Source organism: Salvelinus alpinus, chromosome 4 (assembly GCF_045679555.1).
Source record: "Salvelinus alpinus chromosome 4, SLU_Salpinus.1, whole genome shotgun sequence".
In the NCBI taxonomy this organism is placed as follows: Eukaryota; Metazoa; Chordata; class Actinopteri; order Salmoniformes; family Salmonidae; genus Salvelinus; species Salvelinus alpinus.
The window spans coordinates 21,565,465-21,582,798 of record NC_092089.1 but is presented as its reverse complement, the minus strand read 5'-3'; the positions used below and the strand labels follow the sequence as shown (position 1 = coordinate 21,582,798).

Sequence of the window (17,334 nt, the reverse complement as noted above, 5' to 3'; positions counted from 1 at the left end):
AAAAGGTATTTGAAACAATTGACATTCCATTTAGTAATAAAAAAAGACAGAGAAGTTCAGGCACGTTGTGATGTTTTGGAAAGCATTCGGCTAAAATTGCTGAGCCTCGTTAGAGATGGTAGTAAGACCTTTTCATTATAAAGGGATAGAAACTCAGCCAATCATTCTTCAACTGTCAAACACACACTGACAGTCAGACTACAAAAGCATAGAATCAATCAACTCTCTCACCTCATATCTCTCTCTATATGTCGCCTACAGTATGACAACCCCACCTGAGATATTGAGGCAGACAGAGGACAACGCAAGGCTCATATCTGGAATGTTCAGGTCATTTGGAATGTGCCGCTGATTCTGGAAGCCTGGCTGCAGCAACACTAGAAATACACTAAAGGAGATGTCTCTTAAAGCTTTACTTGGTCCTGGAGAGTGGAGGAGACAGGGGTCAGGAGTCAGCCTCCAAGAGAGTGGAGGAGACAGGGGTCAGGAGTCAGCCTCCAGGAGAGTGGAGGAGACAGGGGTCAGGAGTCAGCCTCCAGGAGAGTGGAGGAGTCAGGGGTCAGCCTCCAGGAGAGTGCAGGAGACAGGGGTAAGCCTCCAGAAGAGTGGAGGAGACAGGGGCCAGGGGTCAGCCTCCAGGAGAGTTGCGGAGACAGGGGTCAGCCTCCAGGAGATTGGAGGAGACAGGGGTCAGCCTCCAGGAGAGTGGGGGCGAGAGCGGTCAGGGGTCAGCCTCCAGGAGTTGGGAGGAGACAGCGGTCAGGGGACAGCCTCCAGAGCGGCCTCGGCTAGCTGGTGTCACAGTGCAGGGCAATATGGCTGATAGAACAACAATACTAGGATGTATTGCTTCAATTTGAACATATTCTCAACACCGTTCAATCTTTCATTACATGTAACGCCCTCTAAATAGCATCGAAGGGTTGCTAGGGTAACAGTCATGGTCCTTTCTAGAAAAAGAGCATCATTCAATAGAAACACCAGATTCCGGTGGGTAACCAAGTAATAGCATATCATGGCAACAGTTCGACTTGGTTAAAAACAACAACATCAACAACAACAACATGGAGGCAGTAGCATCCCACACACTTTCTTAGCTAAGCATCTGATCAAGTACCTACATACGACACTACATACCCTGTATGTTACACATGTAACCAGAACATTGCACTATTCAACACAGTAACTATCTGACACATACTTATCTGACAGAGGTACTCAGACTCAATCTCTGCTAGTCAATCCATCAGTCACAAGCACACATACCAGATAATCGTCCCAAATGGCATTTACCCATAAGGCTCTGGTCAAAAGTAGTGGCCTTTATAGAGGAAAATGTTCCATTTGAGACGCAGACATAGTCACAGAGGTGACGTTAGGGAGGGTCACAGAGGTGACGTTAGGGAGGGTCACAGAGATGACGTTAGGGAGGGTCACAGAGGTGACGGTTTGAGGCTCATGTCCCGTTGCTGTGTCACCACAGTGACCCGGTGGGGGTGTCGGTCTAACAGAGGTATGACATCACAAAAACGCCACACGGGTTAATGCTGCATGAATTGCAAAACTCCCTTTTAACTAAAGTACAAATAAACATTTTAAAAATAGATAAAAAACATGAGACAAAAATAGAAGACAAATAAGAACGAAGACAAACCCAGAGAACACATATTAGTTAAAAAGGTCTATAAAAATACTACTATAGCTACTGTAGAAAGAGCAGCCCTGCAGGCCTCAGAGGTTTCTCTCCAGAGGTTTTTCTCCAGAGGTTTTTCTCCAGAGGTTTCCCTCCAGAGGTTTCTCTCCAGAGGTTTTTCTCCAGAGGTTTTTCTCCAGAGGTTTCTCTTCAGAGGTTTCTCTCCAGAGGTTTCCCTCCAGAGGTTTCTCTTCAGAGGTTTCTCTTCAGAGGTTTCTCTTCAGAGGTTTCTCTCCAGAGGTTTCTCTCCAGAGGTTTTTCTCCAGAGGTTTTTCTCCAGAGGTTTCTCTTCAGAGGTTTCTCTCCAGAGGTTTCCCTCCAGAGGTTTCTCTTCAGAGGTTTTTCTCCAGAGGTTTTTCTCCAGAGGTTTCTCTCCAGAGGTTTCCCTCCAGAGGTTTCTCTTCAGAGGTTTCTCTTCAGAGGTTTCTCTTCAGAGGTTTCTCTCCAGAGGTTTCTCTTCAGAGGTTTCTCTTCAGAGGTTTCTCTCCAGAGGTTTCCTTCCAGAGGTTTCTCTTCAGAGGTTTCTCTTCAGAGGTTTCTCTCCAGAGGTTTCTCTCCAGAGGTTTCTCTTCAGAGGTTTCTCTTCAGAGGTTTCTCTCCAGAGGTTTCTCTTCAGAGGTTTCCCTCCAGAGGTTTCTCTGGACCCGGTCCTGGAGATGGAGGCAGTGTGTGATGCCGCCCGTCCCGTACTGACAGACAGACAGCCCTCAGAGAGCCAGGGAAGGGGGGTTAGACCAGGGATGGGATGGGGCTGGGGGTACGGGTACGGGTACGGGCTGGGGGTACAAGTTGGGGGCTGGGGTTACGGACTGGAGGTAGGGGTTGGGGGCGGGGGTCTTGTCTCTAGTGGATGGGGTTGATGTCTGTGCGGTGGTTGGGCAGGCCGTGCACAGTGCTGCCCCCTACAGCTGTGCTGGAGGTGGTGATGTTGTTGTGCTGGATGACCTGCTGGGAGCAGGCTGGGGCCGGGCTGCCTGCTGGACTGCTGTCTGGACCTGAGGGGAGGAGGACAACACGCAGGGTGAGGGGATGTGTGTCATGTCTGTGTGAGTGCAGTGTTTGTATCAACATGAATGGGTGTGTAGTGAACATGAAACCCTCAATAGAACAACTCTCTCTAGATGTCTGTTTATCTAAACAAACACGGTGCAACAACCTCCAACAGTTAACAACCTCTTCATTTTCACCAAAAATAGAATCGTTATATTTCTATGTACAGTTTAAACCACTGAACATTGTGTTTTCCAACGAAACATCTATCATATACTCCTTTCAGACAAATGGAATGAGGCGCATTGAAAGCGCCTGGGCTTCGGCATGTTTGTTGTCTGTCTGAAAGGTTACACTGCAGCTTTTTAAAACCTCCACGAAACCTTTACTTTTGAAGCACCACTGAACGGGCATTTAACTGCCGCTTCTGAAGCCGGGCTAACGTCCATCACTAGGCAACCAGAACTGTCAATCAAATGATCTTCATCTGCCTGCGCTCAGACCACTCGCTCCTAAGAAAAGTACTTTGAAGTTTGTTAAATACAATGACTGACAAATATTACTAAAATACATTTAGTAGAAAGAAAACACATGTACCATAAAAACAAAAGCATTTTTTTTTATTTAACTAGGCAAGTCAGTTAAGAACAAATTCTTATTTTCAATGACGGCCTAGGAACAGTGGATTGACTGCCTTGTTACGACAGATTTTTACCATGTCAGCTCGGGGATTCGATCTTGCAACCCTTCGGTTACTAGTCCAATGCTCTAACCACTAGGCTACCTGCCGCCCCATCAATCAATGTTTATTGTTGTCAGGGAAACAATAGAACATTCTATGCCGGAGCAGAATTCTACTGTCTGAAAAGGTAGACGCTTTGTAAATTGTCTGAAAGGTTATCAATTATCCACCCGTTACTGTAGCTGCGTCCTATGTATGAAAAGGGTCAAATAAACATGCATTTAAAAAAAAACTTTATCCCTTTGAAAACATGCTTGATACATTTCCACAACATACTAGGAGTGACATCTGTACACAGACAGACTGGGCTTATCAATGCAAGTCTCTCCCAGTCAGTCAGTCCAGCCCAGTCTACTCCTCTAAACAAGGAGCCATTGAGAGCAGGGCAGTGCGAGGGGAAGTGAGCCTGATTTTCCTCTGCCTGTCTGCTGAAGCCTCACAGCACAGGGAGGGCCTTCTGCCTTCTCATAATTACATGGAAATGTCACTCCTATCCATATCAGAGGGTGGGGTTCTGATGTCATACTCTGCTGCTGTGGAACAGTCCAATAACCAGCAGGGGGATCGGGACCGGCGGCATGGGAGTTTGGATGCCGGTCGGCAGTCTGTGACATCATTTTTCAGTGGAATCTCTGCAGCGACCAAGAGCTGTGGTTTATTTCTATGGCTCCAGTCCACTTCTGATGGAAAAACAGGCCTCATATTCTGGGTTGGTGTTGACTAGTACCAGACTTCCAGGCCAGGTGCTATCCTAGTGCCTCTCTGCCCCACATCCATGAAACAGCGTGGCTCCTGCCAGCATCCGTACACCCTGTGTGATACACATGGCAGGATCCATATGTCCTCATAGTGCGGTGAGTGTGGGACAGGATGTCTTGACTGTCACCACCCTGGACTGAACACCCTAACCTCAGGACTGCTTATGACTCACACACACAGACACTGTATGGCTGTATGGCTGGAGAACTGGGAAGGTTCTCTATGCAGGTTTAGCTGCATACTAGTGATAAGGCACAGGGATGAGTGTGTGTGTTTCGGGGTTTCGTGTGTGTGTTGAAGAGTGTGTGTGTGTGCGCGCGCGCGTGTGTGTGTGTGTGCAAACAAGCTACTCACTGAGGTAACCTTGGGGGTCTTTCTGCAGAGTGGTGATGGGGCAGTCTTTATGGGTGAGGAGGAGCTGCTTGAGTTGGGTCACCTCGTTCTTCAGCATGGTCACCTCATTCTGAAAACAAGCAATCAAATGTGTTTAATAAAGCCCCTTTTACATCAGCAGTCTCCACAAAGTGCTTTACAGTGACCCAGCCTACACATATTTTGAGCACAATAAGAGAGATTTACTGTTAGCTGGACTGAGTGATTATCTTTGCTTGGTGAATAAATTCAGCTTTTTTTGTTGTTGAATAGATTCTTGATAAAGGCAAATTTTTTATAAAAGGAAAATAGCTTGTTTAAGCCTCACTGCAAAACTCACAATAAACATTCTGCATCATTACTGCGATTACGTTTATTATCATTGCTAAAACCATGTACAATTACAGGATTAAGATTTCAATCTTAATTGGAATTGAATAAAACTACGGCAAATAAATGAACCAGCTTGTTGTTAGGAATGTCAAAAGACAGACATCATTTCAGGGGCTGGTTTTGATTTATGGTTGAAAATTGTCTGTATCTCTGAGTGTCTGCTTCCTAGAACTACAACAAGCCCCTACGGAACAACAGACTGAATTACAACAAGCCCCTACGGAACAACAGACTGAATTACAACAAGCCCCTACGGAACAACAGACTGAACTACAACAAGCCCCTACGGAACAACAGACTGAACTACAACAAGCCCCTACGGAACAACAGACTGAACTACAACAAGCCCCTACGGAACAACAGACTGAATTACAACAAGCCCCTACGGAACAACAGACTGAACTAGAACAAGCCCCTACGGAACAACAGACTGAACTACAACAAGCCCCTACGGAACAACAGACTGAATTACAACAAGCCCCTACGGAACAACAGACTGAATTACAACAAGCCCCTACGGAACAACAGACTGAACTAGAACAAGCCCCTACGGAACAACAGACTGAATTACAACAAGCCCCTACGGAACAACAGACTGAACTACAACAAGCCCCTACGGAACAACAGACTGAACTACAACAAGCCCCTACAAAAACAACAGACTGAATTACAACAAGCCCCTACGGAACAACAGACTGAACTACAACAAGCCCCTACGGAACAACAGACTGAACTACAACAAGCCCCTACGGAACAACAGACTGAACTACAACAAGCCCCTACGGAACAACAGACTGAACTACAACAAGCCCCTACGGAACAACAGACTGAACTACAACAAGCCCCTACGGAACAACAGACTGAACTACAACAAGCCCCTATGGAACAACAGACTGAATTACAACAAGCCCCTACGGAACAACAGACTGAACTACAACAAGCCCCTACGGAACAACAGACTGAATTACAACAAGCCCCTACGGAACAACAGACTGAACTACAACAAGCCCCTACGGAACAACAGACTGAATTACAACAAGCCCCTACGGAACAACAGACTGAATTACAACAAGCCCCTACGGAACAACAGACTGAACTACAACATGCCCCTACGGAACAACAGACTGAACTACAACAAGCCCCTACGGAACAACAGACTGAACTACAACAAGCCCCTACGGAACAACAGACTGAACTACAACAAGCCCCTACGGAACAACAGACTGAATTACAACAAGCCCCTACGGAACAACAGACTGAATTACAACAAGCCCCTACGGAACAACAGACTGAACTACAACATGCCCCTACGGAACAACAGACTGAACTACAACAAGCCCCTACGGAACAACAGACTGAATTACAACAAGCCCCTACGGAACAACAGACTGAATTACAACAAGCCCCTACGGAACAACAGACTGAACTACAACAAGCCCCTACGGAACAACAGACTGAACTACAACAAGCCCCTACGGAACAACAGACTGAACTACAACAAGCCCCTACGGAACAACAGACTGAATTACAACAAGCCCCTACGGAACAACAGACTGAACTAGAACAAGCCCCTACGGAACAACAGACTGAACTACAACAAGCCCCTACGGAACAACAGACTGAACTACAACAAGCCCCTACGGAACAACAGACTGAACTAGAACAAGCCCCTACGGAACAACAGACTGAACTACAACAAGCCCCTACGGAACAACAGACTGAATTACAACAAGCCCCTACGGAACAACAGACTGAATTACAACAAGCCCCTACGGAACAACAGACTGAACTAGAACAAGCCCCTACGGAACAACAGACTGAATTACAACAAGCCCCTACGGAACAACAGACTGAACTACAACAAGCCCCTACGGAACAACAGACTGAACTACAACAAGCCCCTACGGAACAACAGCCTGAATTACAACAAGCCCCTACGGAACAACAGACTGAACTACAACAAGCCCCTACGGAACAACAGACTGAACTACAACAAGCCCCTACGGAACAACAGACTGAACTACAACAAGCCCCTACGGAACAACAGACTGAACTACAACAAGCCCCTACGGAACAACAGACTGAACTACAACAAGCCCCTACGGAACAACAGACTGAACTACAACAAGCCCCTACGGAACAACAGACTGAATTACAACAAGCCCCTACGGAACAACAGACTGAACTACAACAAGCCCCTACGGAACAACAGACTGAATTACAACAAGCCCCTACGGAACAACAGACTGAACTACAACAAGCCCCTACGGAACAACAGACTGAATTACAACAAGCCCCTACGGAACAACAGACTGAATTACAACAAGCCCCTACGGAACAACAGACTGAATTACAACAAGCCCCTACGGAACAACAGACTGAACTACAACAAGCCCCTACGGAACAACAGACTGAACTACAACAAGCCCCTACGGAACAACAGACTGAACTACAACAAGCCCCTACGGAACAACAGACTGAACTACAACAAGCCCCTACGGAACAACAGACTGAACTACAACAAGCCCCTACGGAGCAACAGACTTAACTACAACAAGCCCCTACGGAACAACAGACTGAACTACAACAAGCCCCTACGGAACAACAGACTGAATTACAACAAGCCCCTACGGAACAACAGACTGAACTACAACAAGCCCCTACGGAACAACAGACTGAACTACAACAAGCCCCTACAGAACAACAGACTGAACTACAACAAGCCCCTACGGAACAACAGACTGAACTACAACAAGCCCCTACGGAACAACAGACTGAACTACAACAAGCCCCTACGGAACAACAGACTGAATTACAACAAGTCCCTACGGAACAACAGACTGAACTACAACAAGCCCCTAAGGAACAACAGACTGAACTACAACAAGCCCCTACGGAACAACAGACTGAACTACAACAAGCCCCTATAACTATAACAAGGGAGAGTGGCAGTATGTCTGAGTTTAGTGGAGCAGTTCTCCTCCCAGGTTGAAAGAACATCAAACACATTGAAAGTGGTTGGTCTTCATGATCTGAACTATAGATAAGCAGAGACGTGTGGATGAAAGGAAAACAACCATTGGTAGAGTTGGAGAAAGAAAGAAGGTCTGGGTTGGAGATGGGTGCTACCTAACTTTTACAAGAGTTGAGCAGCATTCAATTCAATTCACTAAACTTGATTTAGAATGCTGTACACAGTGGTGCAGGCACGTACACAGATGGAGCTCTTGGGGTGCAGGCACGTACACAGATGGAGCTCTTGGGGTGCAGGCACGTACACAGATGGAGCTCTAGGGGTGCAGGCACGTACACAGATGGAGCTCTAGGGGTGCAGGCACGTACACAGATGGAGCTCTTGGGGTGCAGGCACGTACACAGATGGAGCTCTAGGGGTGCAGGCACGTACACAGATGGAACTCTAGGGGTGCAGGCACGTACACAGATGGAGCTCTTGGGGTGCAGGCACGTACACAGATGGAGCTCTAGGGGTGCAGGCACGTACACAGATGGAACTCTAGGGGTGCAGGCACGTACACAGATGGAACTCTAGGGGTGCAGGCACGTACACAGATGGAACTCTAGGGGTGCAGGCACGTACACAGATGGAGCTCTAGGGGTGCAGGCACGTACACAGATGGACCTCTAGGGGTGCAGGTACGTACACAGATGGAACTCTAGGGGTGCAGGCACGTACACAGATGGAGCTCTAGGGGTGCAGGCACGTACACAGATGGAGCTCTAGGGGTGCTGGAGCATCTGCCCTTTTGCCCTCTTATGAAAAAAAGGTCCCTTTTGATTAAAATCAAATCAAATTTTATTGGTCACATACACATATTTAGCAGATGTTATTGCAGGTGTAGTGAAATGCTGTTTTTTCAAACAAATGACTTTTTATTAAATGTTTAGTGTCTTTTCAGGGAAGGGGTCAGCTGCGGGTCACCCCTGTCAGTAGCAGAACAAGTGTTTTCACTCTGAGCACCTGCCCCATCAAAGGTGTGTGGCCCTGCAGTGGAGAACTTATGTACTACATCTCCCTGCTTTTTGAACATAAAAGTCTAATGTGAAGACCTACAACACGTCCCAAATAGCACCATATTCCCTATATAAGCTCACTACTTTTGACCAGAGCTCTATTGGCACTATGGGCACTAGTCAAAACTAGTGCATTAAATAGGGACTAGGGTGCCATTTGCAACATAACCATCTAGTCCACATATATCCTACCAGAAGCTGCATGTTGGTCTGGGTCAGCTCTTCAGCCTTCTTCTCCAGTGACACCACCCATACTTTCCTCTTCTGTCTGCATCGCGTGGCCGCCGCTCGGTTTCTCTCCAGAAACTTCCGCCGCCGTTCGTCAGGGTCCTCGTCCACCGTCCGCCTGCGGCGCCCACCGCTAGGGGTCGGAGACTGCATCGTCTGGCTCGGCTGCATCTGCTGGGCCGCCGGCGACAACTAGAGAGAGAGACAGAGAGAGAACAAGGTCACACACACAAAGGGAAAGGGGGATACCTAGTCAGTTGTACAACTGAATGCCTTCAACTGAAATGTGTCTTCCGCATTTACAGGTCACTAAGAAGGACTAATTTCCATGTTTCGTCTACTCTTAACCGTCTTAACCTAGCTGAATTGGTTGTACCCTCCTGGTTCTATACTTCTACTCTACCTGTTTAAAGTCACTATTCACAGTCCCTACTCTACATGTTTAAAATCACTATTCACAGTCCCTACTCTACCTGTTTAAAGTCACTATTCACAGTCCCTACTCTACCTGTTTAAAATCACTATTCACAGTCCCTACTCTACCTGTTTAAAATCACTATCCACAGTCCCTACTCTACCTGTTTAAAATCACTATCCACAGTCCCTACTCTACCTGTTTAAAATCACTATTCACAGTACCTACTCTACCTGTTTAAAGTCACTATTCACAGTCCCTACTCTACCTGTTTAAAATCACTATTCACAGTCCCTACTCTACCTGTTTAAAGTCACTATTCACAGTCCCTACTCTACCTGTTTAAAATCACTATTCACAGTACCTACTCTACCTGTTTAAAGTCACTATTCACAGTCCCTACTCTACCTGTTTAAAATCACTATTCACAGTACCTACTCTACCTGTTTAAAGTCACTATTCACAGTCCCTACTCTACCTGTTTAAAATCACTATTCACAGTACCTACTCTACCTGTTTAAAGTCACTATTCACAGTCCCTACTCTACCTGTTTAAAGTCACTATTCACAGTCCCTACTCTACCTGTTTAAAATCACTATTCACAGTCCCTACTCTACCTGTTTAAAGTCACTATTCACAGTCCCTACTCTACCTGTTTAAAATCACTATTCAGAATCCCTACTCTACCTGTTTAAAATCAAAATTCACGGTCCCTACTGTACCTGTTTAAAGTCACTATTCACGGTCCCTACTCCCTACTCTACCTGTTTAAAGTCACTATTCACAGTCCCTACTCTACCTGTTTAAAGTCACATTTCACAGTCCCTACTCTACATGTTTAAAGTCATTATTCACAGTCCCTACTCTACATGTTTAAAGTCACTATTCACAGTCCCTACTCTACCTGTTTAAAGTCACATTTCACAGTCCCTACTCTACATGTTTAAAGTCACATTTCACAGTCCCTACTCTACATGTTTAAAGTCATTATTCACAGTCCCTACTCTACATGTTTAAAGTCACTATTCACAGTCCCTACTCTACCTGTTTAAAGTCACATTTCACAGTCCCTACTCTACATGTTTAAAGTCACATTTCACAGTCCCTACTCTACATGTTTAAAGTCATTATTCACAGTCCCTACTCTGCCTGTTTAAAGTCACTATTCACAGTCCCTACTCTACATGTTTAAAGTCACTATTCACAGTCCCTACTCTACCTGTTTAAAGTCACACTTCACAGTCCCTACTCTACATGTTTAAAGTCATTATTCACAGTCCCTACTCTGCCTGTTTAAAGTCACTATTCACAGTCCCTACTCTACATGTTTAAAGTCACTATTCACAGTCCCTACTCTACCTGTTTAAAGTCACACTTCACAGTCCCTACTCTACATGTTTAAAGTCATTATTCACAGTCCCTACTCTACCTGTTTAAAGTCACACTTCACAGTCCCTACTCTACATGTTTAAAGTCATTATTCACAGTCCCTACTCTACCTGTTTAAAGTCATTATTCACAGTCCCTACTCTACCTGTTTAAAATCACTATTCACAGTCCCTACTCTACCTGTTTAAAATCACTATTCACAGTCCCTACTCTACATGTTTAAAGTCACTATTCACAGTCCCTACTCTACCTGTTTAAAATCACTATCCACAGTCCCTACTCTACCTGTTTAAAATCACTATCCACAGTCCCTACTCTACCTGTTTAAAGTCACTATTCACATTCCCTACTCTACCTGTTTAAAGTCACTATTCACATTCCCTACTCTACCTGTTTAAAATCACTATTCACGGCACTTCCCTAAAAACAAAATTATGCCCATGCCAAGTGCCCTCCCCCTCCCCACCACTTCTTCCCCATCTGAGGGCGTCAGTCAGTCAGTCAATCAGTCAGTCAGGAGCAGGTGGGTGGGTGAGTGAGTAACTGGACTGATTTACAGAGCAGCCCTGCCCGCCTTGTTAAAGAAGTGTCAGGACACCGTTTTCCACCGCCCACCTCCACTCAGCCTAACCCTCACAGACACACAGTCAGAAAGAGCCTGCTTTGCTTTCTAAAACCCCTCAGCATGCCCACTGACTGGTCCTGACATATACTTGGCATGGGTCAAGTGCTTTCAGTCCTCAGATCATTACTGTTTTCAGGAGGATGGTGGAAAGTACCAGTTGCTTTGATGGCGGCTGTGTGTACAGCCAGTGTTGTTGTAATGGTACAGAAGGATATATTTGGAACATACATGGGAGGGGTCCTAATGGCTCAACAGTCAAATGTACATTAATGGTCTTAGTTAACCTTTGACCTTATTGTAATTTACATCACTAACTTCCATGTCAACATCACAACATCAGTCCTGGGACAAATTTTTGAATCAATGTCAAATATAGGTGAAAACCAAAGCCCTGGTCTGTACATTATCCTAACCCTACAACACCTGGAACATGTTGTGACCACTGGACTGACTGACTGAAGCCCTGGTCTGTACATTATCCTAACCCTACAACACCTGGAACATGTTGTGACCACTGGACTGACTGACTGAAGCCCTGGTCTGTACATTATCCTAACCCTACATTTTACATTTAAGTCATTTAGCTGACGCTCTTATCCAGAGCGACTTACAAATTGGAAAGTTCATACATATTCATCCTGGTCCCCCCGTGGGGAATGAACCCACAACCCTGGCGTTGCAAGCGCCATGCTCTACCAACTGAGCCACACGGGACCACCCTACAACACCTGAAACATGTTGTGACCACTGGACTGACTGACTGAAGCCCTGGTCTGTACATTATCCTAACCCTACAACACCTGGAACATGTTGTGACCACTGGACTGACTGAAGCCCAGTACATATGTTATAGCAACCTAACAGAGTAAAGGCCTAAACTCCCCAAACGAGTGAGTGTGAGGTATTTAAGATTAAGGGTGAAGCCCTGGAGCCCAGACAGTTTACAACCTCCAACTGACCCTCCTGACCGCTGAGACTGATCTGCAGCTGACCAACCTCAAAGGAAAAACTGACCTTTGTGTCTGTTGCCAGGTAACTAACCTCTTCTTGGCAGTATGGCCACGGCCCACGGCTGAAGGAAAATGTGTCTGACCAGCCCCGGCGCTTTACAGTGAATTTGTAATGTCATTTCCTCTACTGCATTTAAACCAAACCACTAATGGCTGTCTGTCTACCAGACTGTTAAAGTGCAGGACTGAACTGTTATGGTTTGGGTTAAAGTAGGTGCTTTTGGCTTCACATGTGGTTTTAGTAGGTACTTGCCATGCTTTGGTTTTGTGACAAACCTTCATAAACCTCTGTCTATACATGAATGGTTCTGATATTTACCTTCCTCTACCTCTGGCTCCGGTACCTATGCGTGGGGAAAGAATCACTTGTGAGTGCTAACCTGTGAATGTGACCCTGGTCCAGAGTGAAGTGGAGGGTGGGGTGAGGTCTGGTGTGGGTGTCCAGGGTGGAGGTGAGGCGGTGGTGAGGTCTGGTGTGGGTGTCCAGGGTGGAGGTGAGGCGGGGGTGAGGTCTGGTGTGGGTGTCCAGGGTGGAGGTGAGGCGGGTGGGAGTTGTGATGGGGGTTGTGGCCCTGTGGGTGGTGGTGCCCGCCCTGGCCGTGCCCGCCCTGGCTGTGGCCGCTGTGGTGATGGTGGGGGTGGTGCTGGTAGGCGTGGCTGTGGGGCGGAGCCGGCAGGTGCTGGTGAGGGTGGGAGGGGTGAAGGTGGTGGTGGCCGCCCCCCTGCTCCTGCTGCTGCCGCGATGACATCATTTCCATCATGTGACCCATGCTGTTCATGTTGCCGTTGGCGATGGCTCCCGGGTGGTGCGCGAGCGCCGCCTTCAGCCTCTGTATGGAGAAGAACAACAACATGGCCATGTTTCTATCATTCACTGGGATTAGGGACAGGAGTTCTTCCTGGTCAAGTCATGTGGCCAGGAAAAACTTCAGGCGCTTACTATTCCAGACCAGAGAGTTAAATGATTCATCTCTTTAGGCCAGACTTTGTCTGTTTGACAGTCTATCATTGAGTTAACTGGCAACAGGTACTGTAGGTCAATTGAAAGTGTGTTGACTATTGACTGTGAGACGATACACTGCTGCATTCATCTTCATACTGTACATCCACATGTCACGGCTGAGGTACAAACCAGAGCTGAGCCTTGACAGCCCTCACCCTCTCTCTCTCTCTCTCTCTCTCTCTCTCTCTCTCTCTCTCTCTCTCTCTCTCTCTCTCTCTCTCTCTCTCTCTCTCTCTCTCTCTCTCTCTCTCTCTCTCTCTCTCTCTCTCTCTCTCTCTCTCTCTCTCTCTCTCTACTGCATTCTTACTTTCCATCTCACTCTTTCGCTCGCTCCCTTCCCTCTGCCTTCCTCTCTCTCTATCCCTTTCTCTCAGTTTAGACAGTGATCTTGCTCTCTCTCTCCCTTTCCATCTCTCTCTCCTTTCCTCTCTCCAGGTCTAACGGATGAGGGATACGTCTGTCTGTCTGTCTGTCTGTCTGTCTGTCTGTCTGTCTGTCTGTCTGTCTGTCTGTCTGTCTGTCTGTATGTGAACCCGAGTCTGGTCTGTTCTATGTTTACTCATGGGAGCAGGTTTGTTGCTTTAACCGTGTGGTCTACTTAAGACTCACTGAGAGGCTCTGAGAACTGGCCAAGATCTGCGACCAGAGAGAGAGAGCGAGAGAGAGAGAGAGAGAGAAAGAGAGAGAGAGAGAGGGGAGTGAGAGAGGCAGAGAGATGGGGGGGGGGGGAGAGAGAGAGAGAGAGAGAGAGAGAGAGAGAGAGAGAGAGAGAGAGAGAGAGAGAGAGAGAGGACAGTGAGAGAGAGAGAGAGAGAGAGAGAGAGAGAGAGAGAGAGAGAGAGAGAGAGAGAGAGAGAGAGAGAGAGAGAGAGAGAGAGAGAGAGAGAGAGAGGGGGGACAGTGAGAGAGGCAGAGAGATGAGAGAGAGAGAGAGAGAGAGAGAGAGAGAGAGAGAGAGAGAGAGAGAGAGAGAGAGAGAGAGAGAGAGAGAGAGAGAGAGAGAGAGAGAGAGAGAGAGAGAGAGAGAGAGAGAGAGAGAGAGAGAGAGGACAGAGAGAGAGGCAGAGAGATGGGAGAGAGAGAGAGAGAGAGAGAGAGAGAGAGAGAGAGAGAGAGAGAGAGAGAGAGAGAGAGAGAGAGAGAGAGAGAGAGAGAGAGAGAGAGAGAGAGAGAGAGAGAGAGAGAGAGAGAGAGAGAGAGAGATATGGGGGAGAGAGAGAGGGGGAACAGTGAGAGAGGCAGAGAGATGGGGGGAGAGAGAGAGAGGGGACAGTGAGAGAGGCAGAGAGATGGGGGGAGAGAGAGAGAGGGGACAGTGAGAGAGGCAGAGAGATGGGGGGAGAGAGAGAGAGGGGACAGTGAGAGAGGCAGAGAGATGGGGGGAGAGAGAGAGAGGGGACAGTGAGAGAGGCAGAGAGATGGGGGGAGAGAGAGGGCTTTTCAAGGTGCTCTTGTATTCCTGGTGTTTACCAGTCCCACCACACCACTCCTCAAGTGTCTGTTTGTTTGGGCAGACACTTAAAGAGACAACCCCCAAGGACAGGGAAAAATCACCCACTCAAATCCGAATACAAACATACAAGTTCCAAAACGTGTCTGCTGCACTCACTGCACGTCTGATCTGCTGAGAACTAACTTAGTCATAATGTTAAAAAAAACATGTCTGCACCTTTTCATTTTCCTGTTCCATTTGGGAGGAGGTTTTGGAATAACAGTGTGAGAGAGTGTTGAGTCTGGGACTGCCACTATAATGACTGTAGTGGATTGGCTGGTGCTTCATTCTGAAAGGTGCTCAGTTAACATAAAGAGGACCTGTACTGTAGCTTTACGGTAGTGTTAATGGGATTTTCATCATTGGCACAAAATCTATAAACTTACTAACTAAAATTGTCAATCCATTCAATTCAGTTTTGTCAGTCTTATGTTGCCTGCTAACTCTCCATCTCCTCTCTCTCTCTCTCCATCTCCTCTTTCTCCATCTCCTGTCTCTCTCCATCTCCTGTCTCTCTCATCTCCTCTCTCTCCATCTCCTGTCTCTCTTCATCTCCTCTCTCTCCATCCCCTCTCTCTCCATTTCCTGTCTCTCTCCATCTCCTCTCTCTCCATCTCCTGTCTCTCTCCATCTCCTGTCTCTCTCCATCTCCTGTCTCTCTTCATCTCCTCTCTCTCCATCTCCTCTCTCTCCATCTCCTTTCTCTCTCCATTTCCTGTCTCTCTCCATCTGTTTTCTCTCTCCAATGTCCATCTCTTCCTTTACCCCTCTTTCTCTCCCTCCCCTATCTCCCCCGTCTCACCCCCCACCCCTCTACCTCCCAGCTGCTGTCAGTCAGTCAGTCCAGTCTGTCCAGGCCTCCTCCAGGCCTCCTCCTCTAGGCCTCCTCCAGGCCTCCTCCTCCAGGCCTCCTCCAGGCCTCCATGTCTCTTTAACAACCTTCACATTCATGATTCCCTGGGTCACCACGCCAGAGAGAGAGAGAGAGAGATAAAAAGCACATCAACCCTCTCCTCCTCCTGCCTCCCACACCCCTCCCTTCCTCACTCCTCTCTCTCTCACCCTCCTTCAGGGGAACTCTAGCTGTCTCAGATGAAGGATTGATGCACGCAGCACGCTCCACACGCCACAGTAACATCTTAGCAATGTGGAAAACAAAACAACAGTATCTCAGGTATTTGATGCAGACAGCTGGCCTGCATAGTTTACGATGTAGGAAGTTTTGAGTGACAAGTATGGGCCATTCATCATATCTAGGTTGTCATGTACTGTAGCATCCCGTTCTATGGGACCAGTGAAACCATCAGCCTGTTAAGCCTGTTTCAGTCTGTTCCTGGCTCAGCCATAGAGTTTATATCTGCCTGTCTGGCTCTCATCTCATACTGTACTAACTAGGAACCAGCTGACAGCATAGGGATTTATATCAAAGGTTAACCAATGTCATGGTCCTCTCAGCAGTGTTTCCTATATTCATTGGATAGATCAGTGCTACCTGATATTACCTTCATAGATCCTACTGCTGTCATGGTTCCTGTTCTTCATATCACCTTCATAGATCCTACTGCTGTCATGGTTCCTGTTCTTTATATCACCTTCATAGATCCTACTGCTGTCATGGTTGCTGTTCTTCATATTACCTTCATAGATCCTACTGCTGTCATGGTTCCTGTTCTTCATATTACCTTCATAGATCCTACTGCTGTCATGGTTCCTGTTCTTCATATTACCTTCATAGATCATACTGCTGTCATGGTTCCTGTTATTTATATCACCTTCATAGATCCTACTGCTGTCATGGTTCCTGTTCTTTATATCACCTTCATAGATCCTACTGCTGTCATGGTTCCTGTTCTTTATATTACCTTCATAGATTCTACTGCTGTCATGGTTCCTGTTCTTCATATTACCTTCATAGATCATACTGCTGTCATGGTTCCTGTTCTTCATATCACCTTCATAGATCCTACTGCTGTCATGGTTCCTGTTCTTCATATTACCTTCATAGATCCTACTGCTGTCATGGTTCCTGTTCTTCATATTACCTTCATAGATCCTACTGCTGTCATGGTTCCTGTTCTTCATATTACCTTCATAGATCATACTGCTGTCATGGTTTCTGTTCTTTATATCACCTTCATAGATCCTACTGCTGTCATGGTTCCTGTTCTTTATATTACCTTCATAGATTCT

At 46.8% G+C, this 17,334-nt stretch overlaps 1 protein-coding gene across 1 annotated transcript; it reads right to left on the bottom strand.

The window, feature by feature from the left end:
- Nucleotides 1-2,285: 2,285 nt before the first annotated feature.
- LOC139573026 (cyclic AMP-responsive element-binding protein 5-like) lies at nucleotides 2,286-13,664 on the bottom strand. Its single transcript, XM_071396000.1, has 4 exons — nucleotides 13,030-13,664; nucleotides 9,174-9,401; nucleotides 4,539-4,647; nucleotides 2,286-2,688 (listed from the first exon to the last, which is right to left on the bottom strand). The coding sequence occupies exons 1-4, from the start codon at nucleotides 13,507-13,509 to the stop codon at nucleotides 2,537-2,539; spliced, it is 969 nt and encodes a 322-aa protein (XP_071252101.1). The 5' UTR covers nucleotides 13,510-13,664; the 3' UTR covers nucleotides 2,286-2,536.
- Nucleotides 13,665-17,334: the final 3,670 nt, after the last annotated feature.

Bases quoted from the DNA above. Each gene is read 5' to 3' on its own strand.
- LOC139573026 (XM_071396000.1), bottom strand. From the start codon at position 13,509: ATGGCCATGTTGTTGTTCTTCTCCATACAGAGGCTGAAGGCGGCGCTC. The intron at 9,402-13,029 runs GTTAGCACTCAC...CTCTCTCTCTAG, and splicing joins GACCAGGGTCACATTCACAG to TTGTCGCCGGCGGCCCAGCA. The intron at 4,648-9,173 runs GTAGGATATATG...GCTTGTTTTCAG, and splicing joins AGACCAACATGCAGCTTCTG to AATGAGGTGACCATGCTGAA.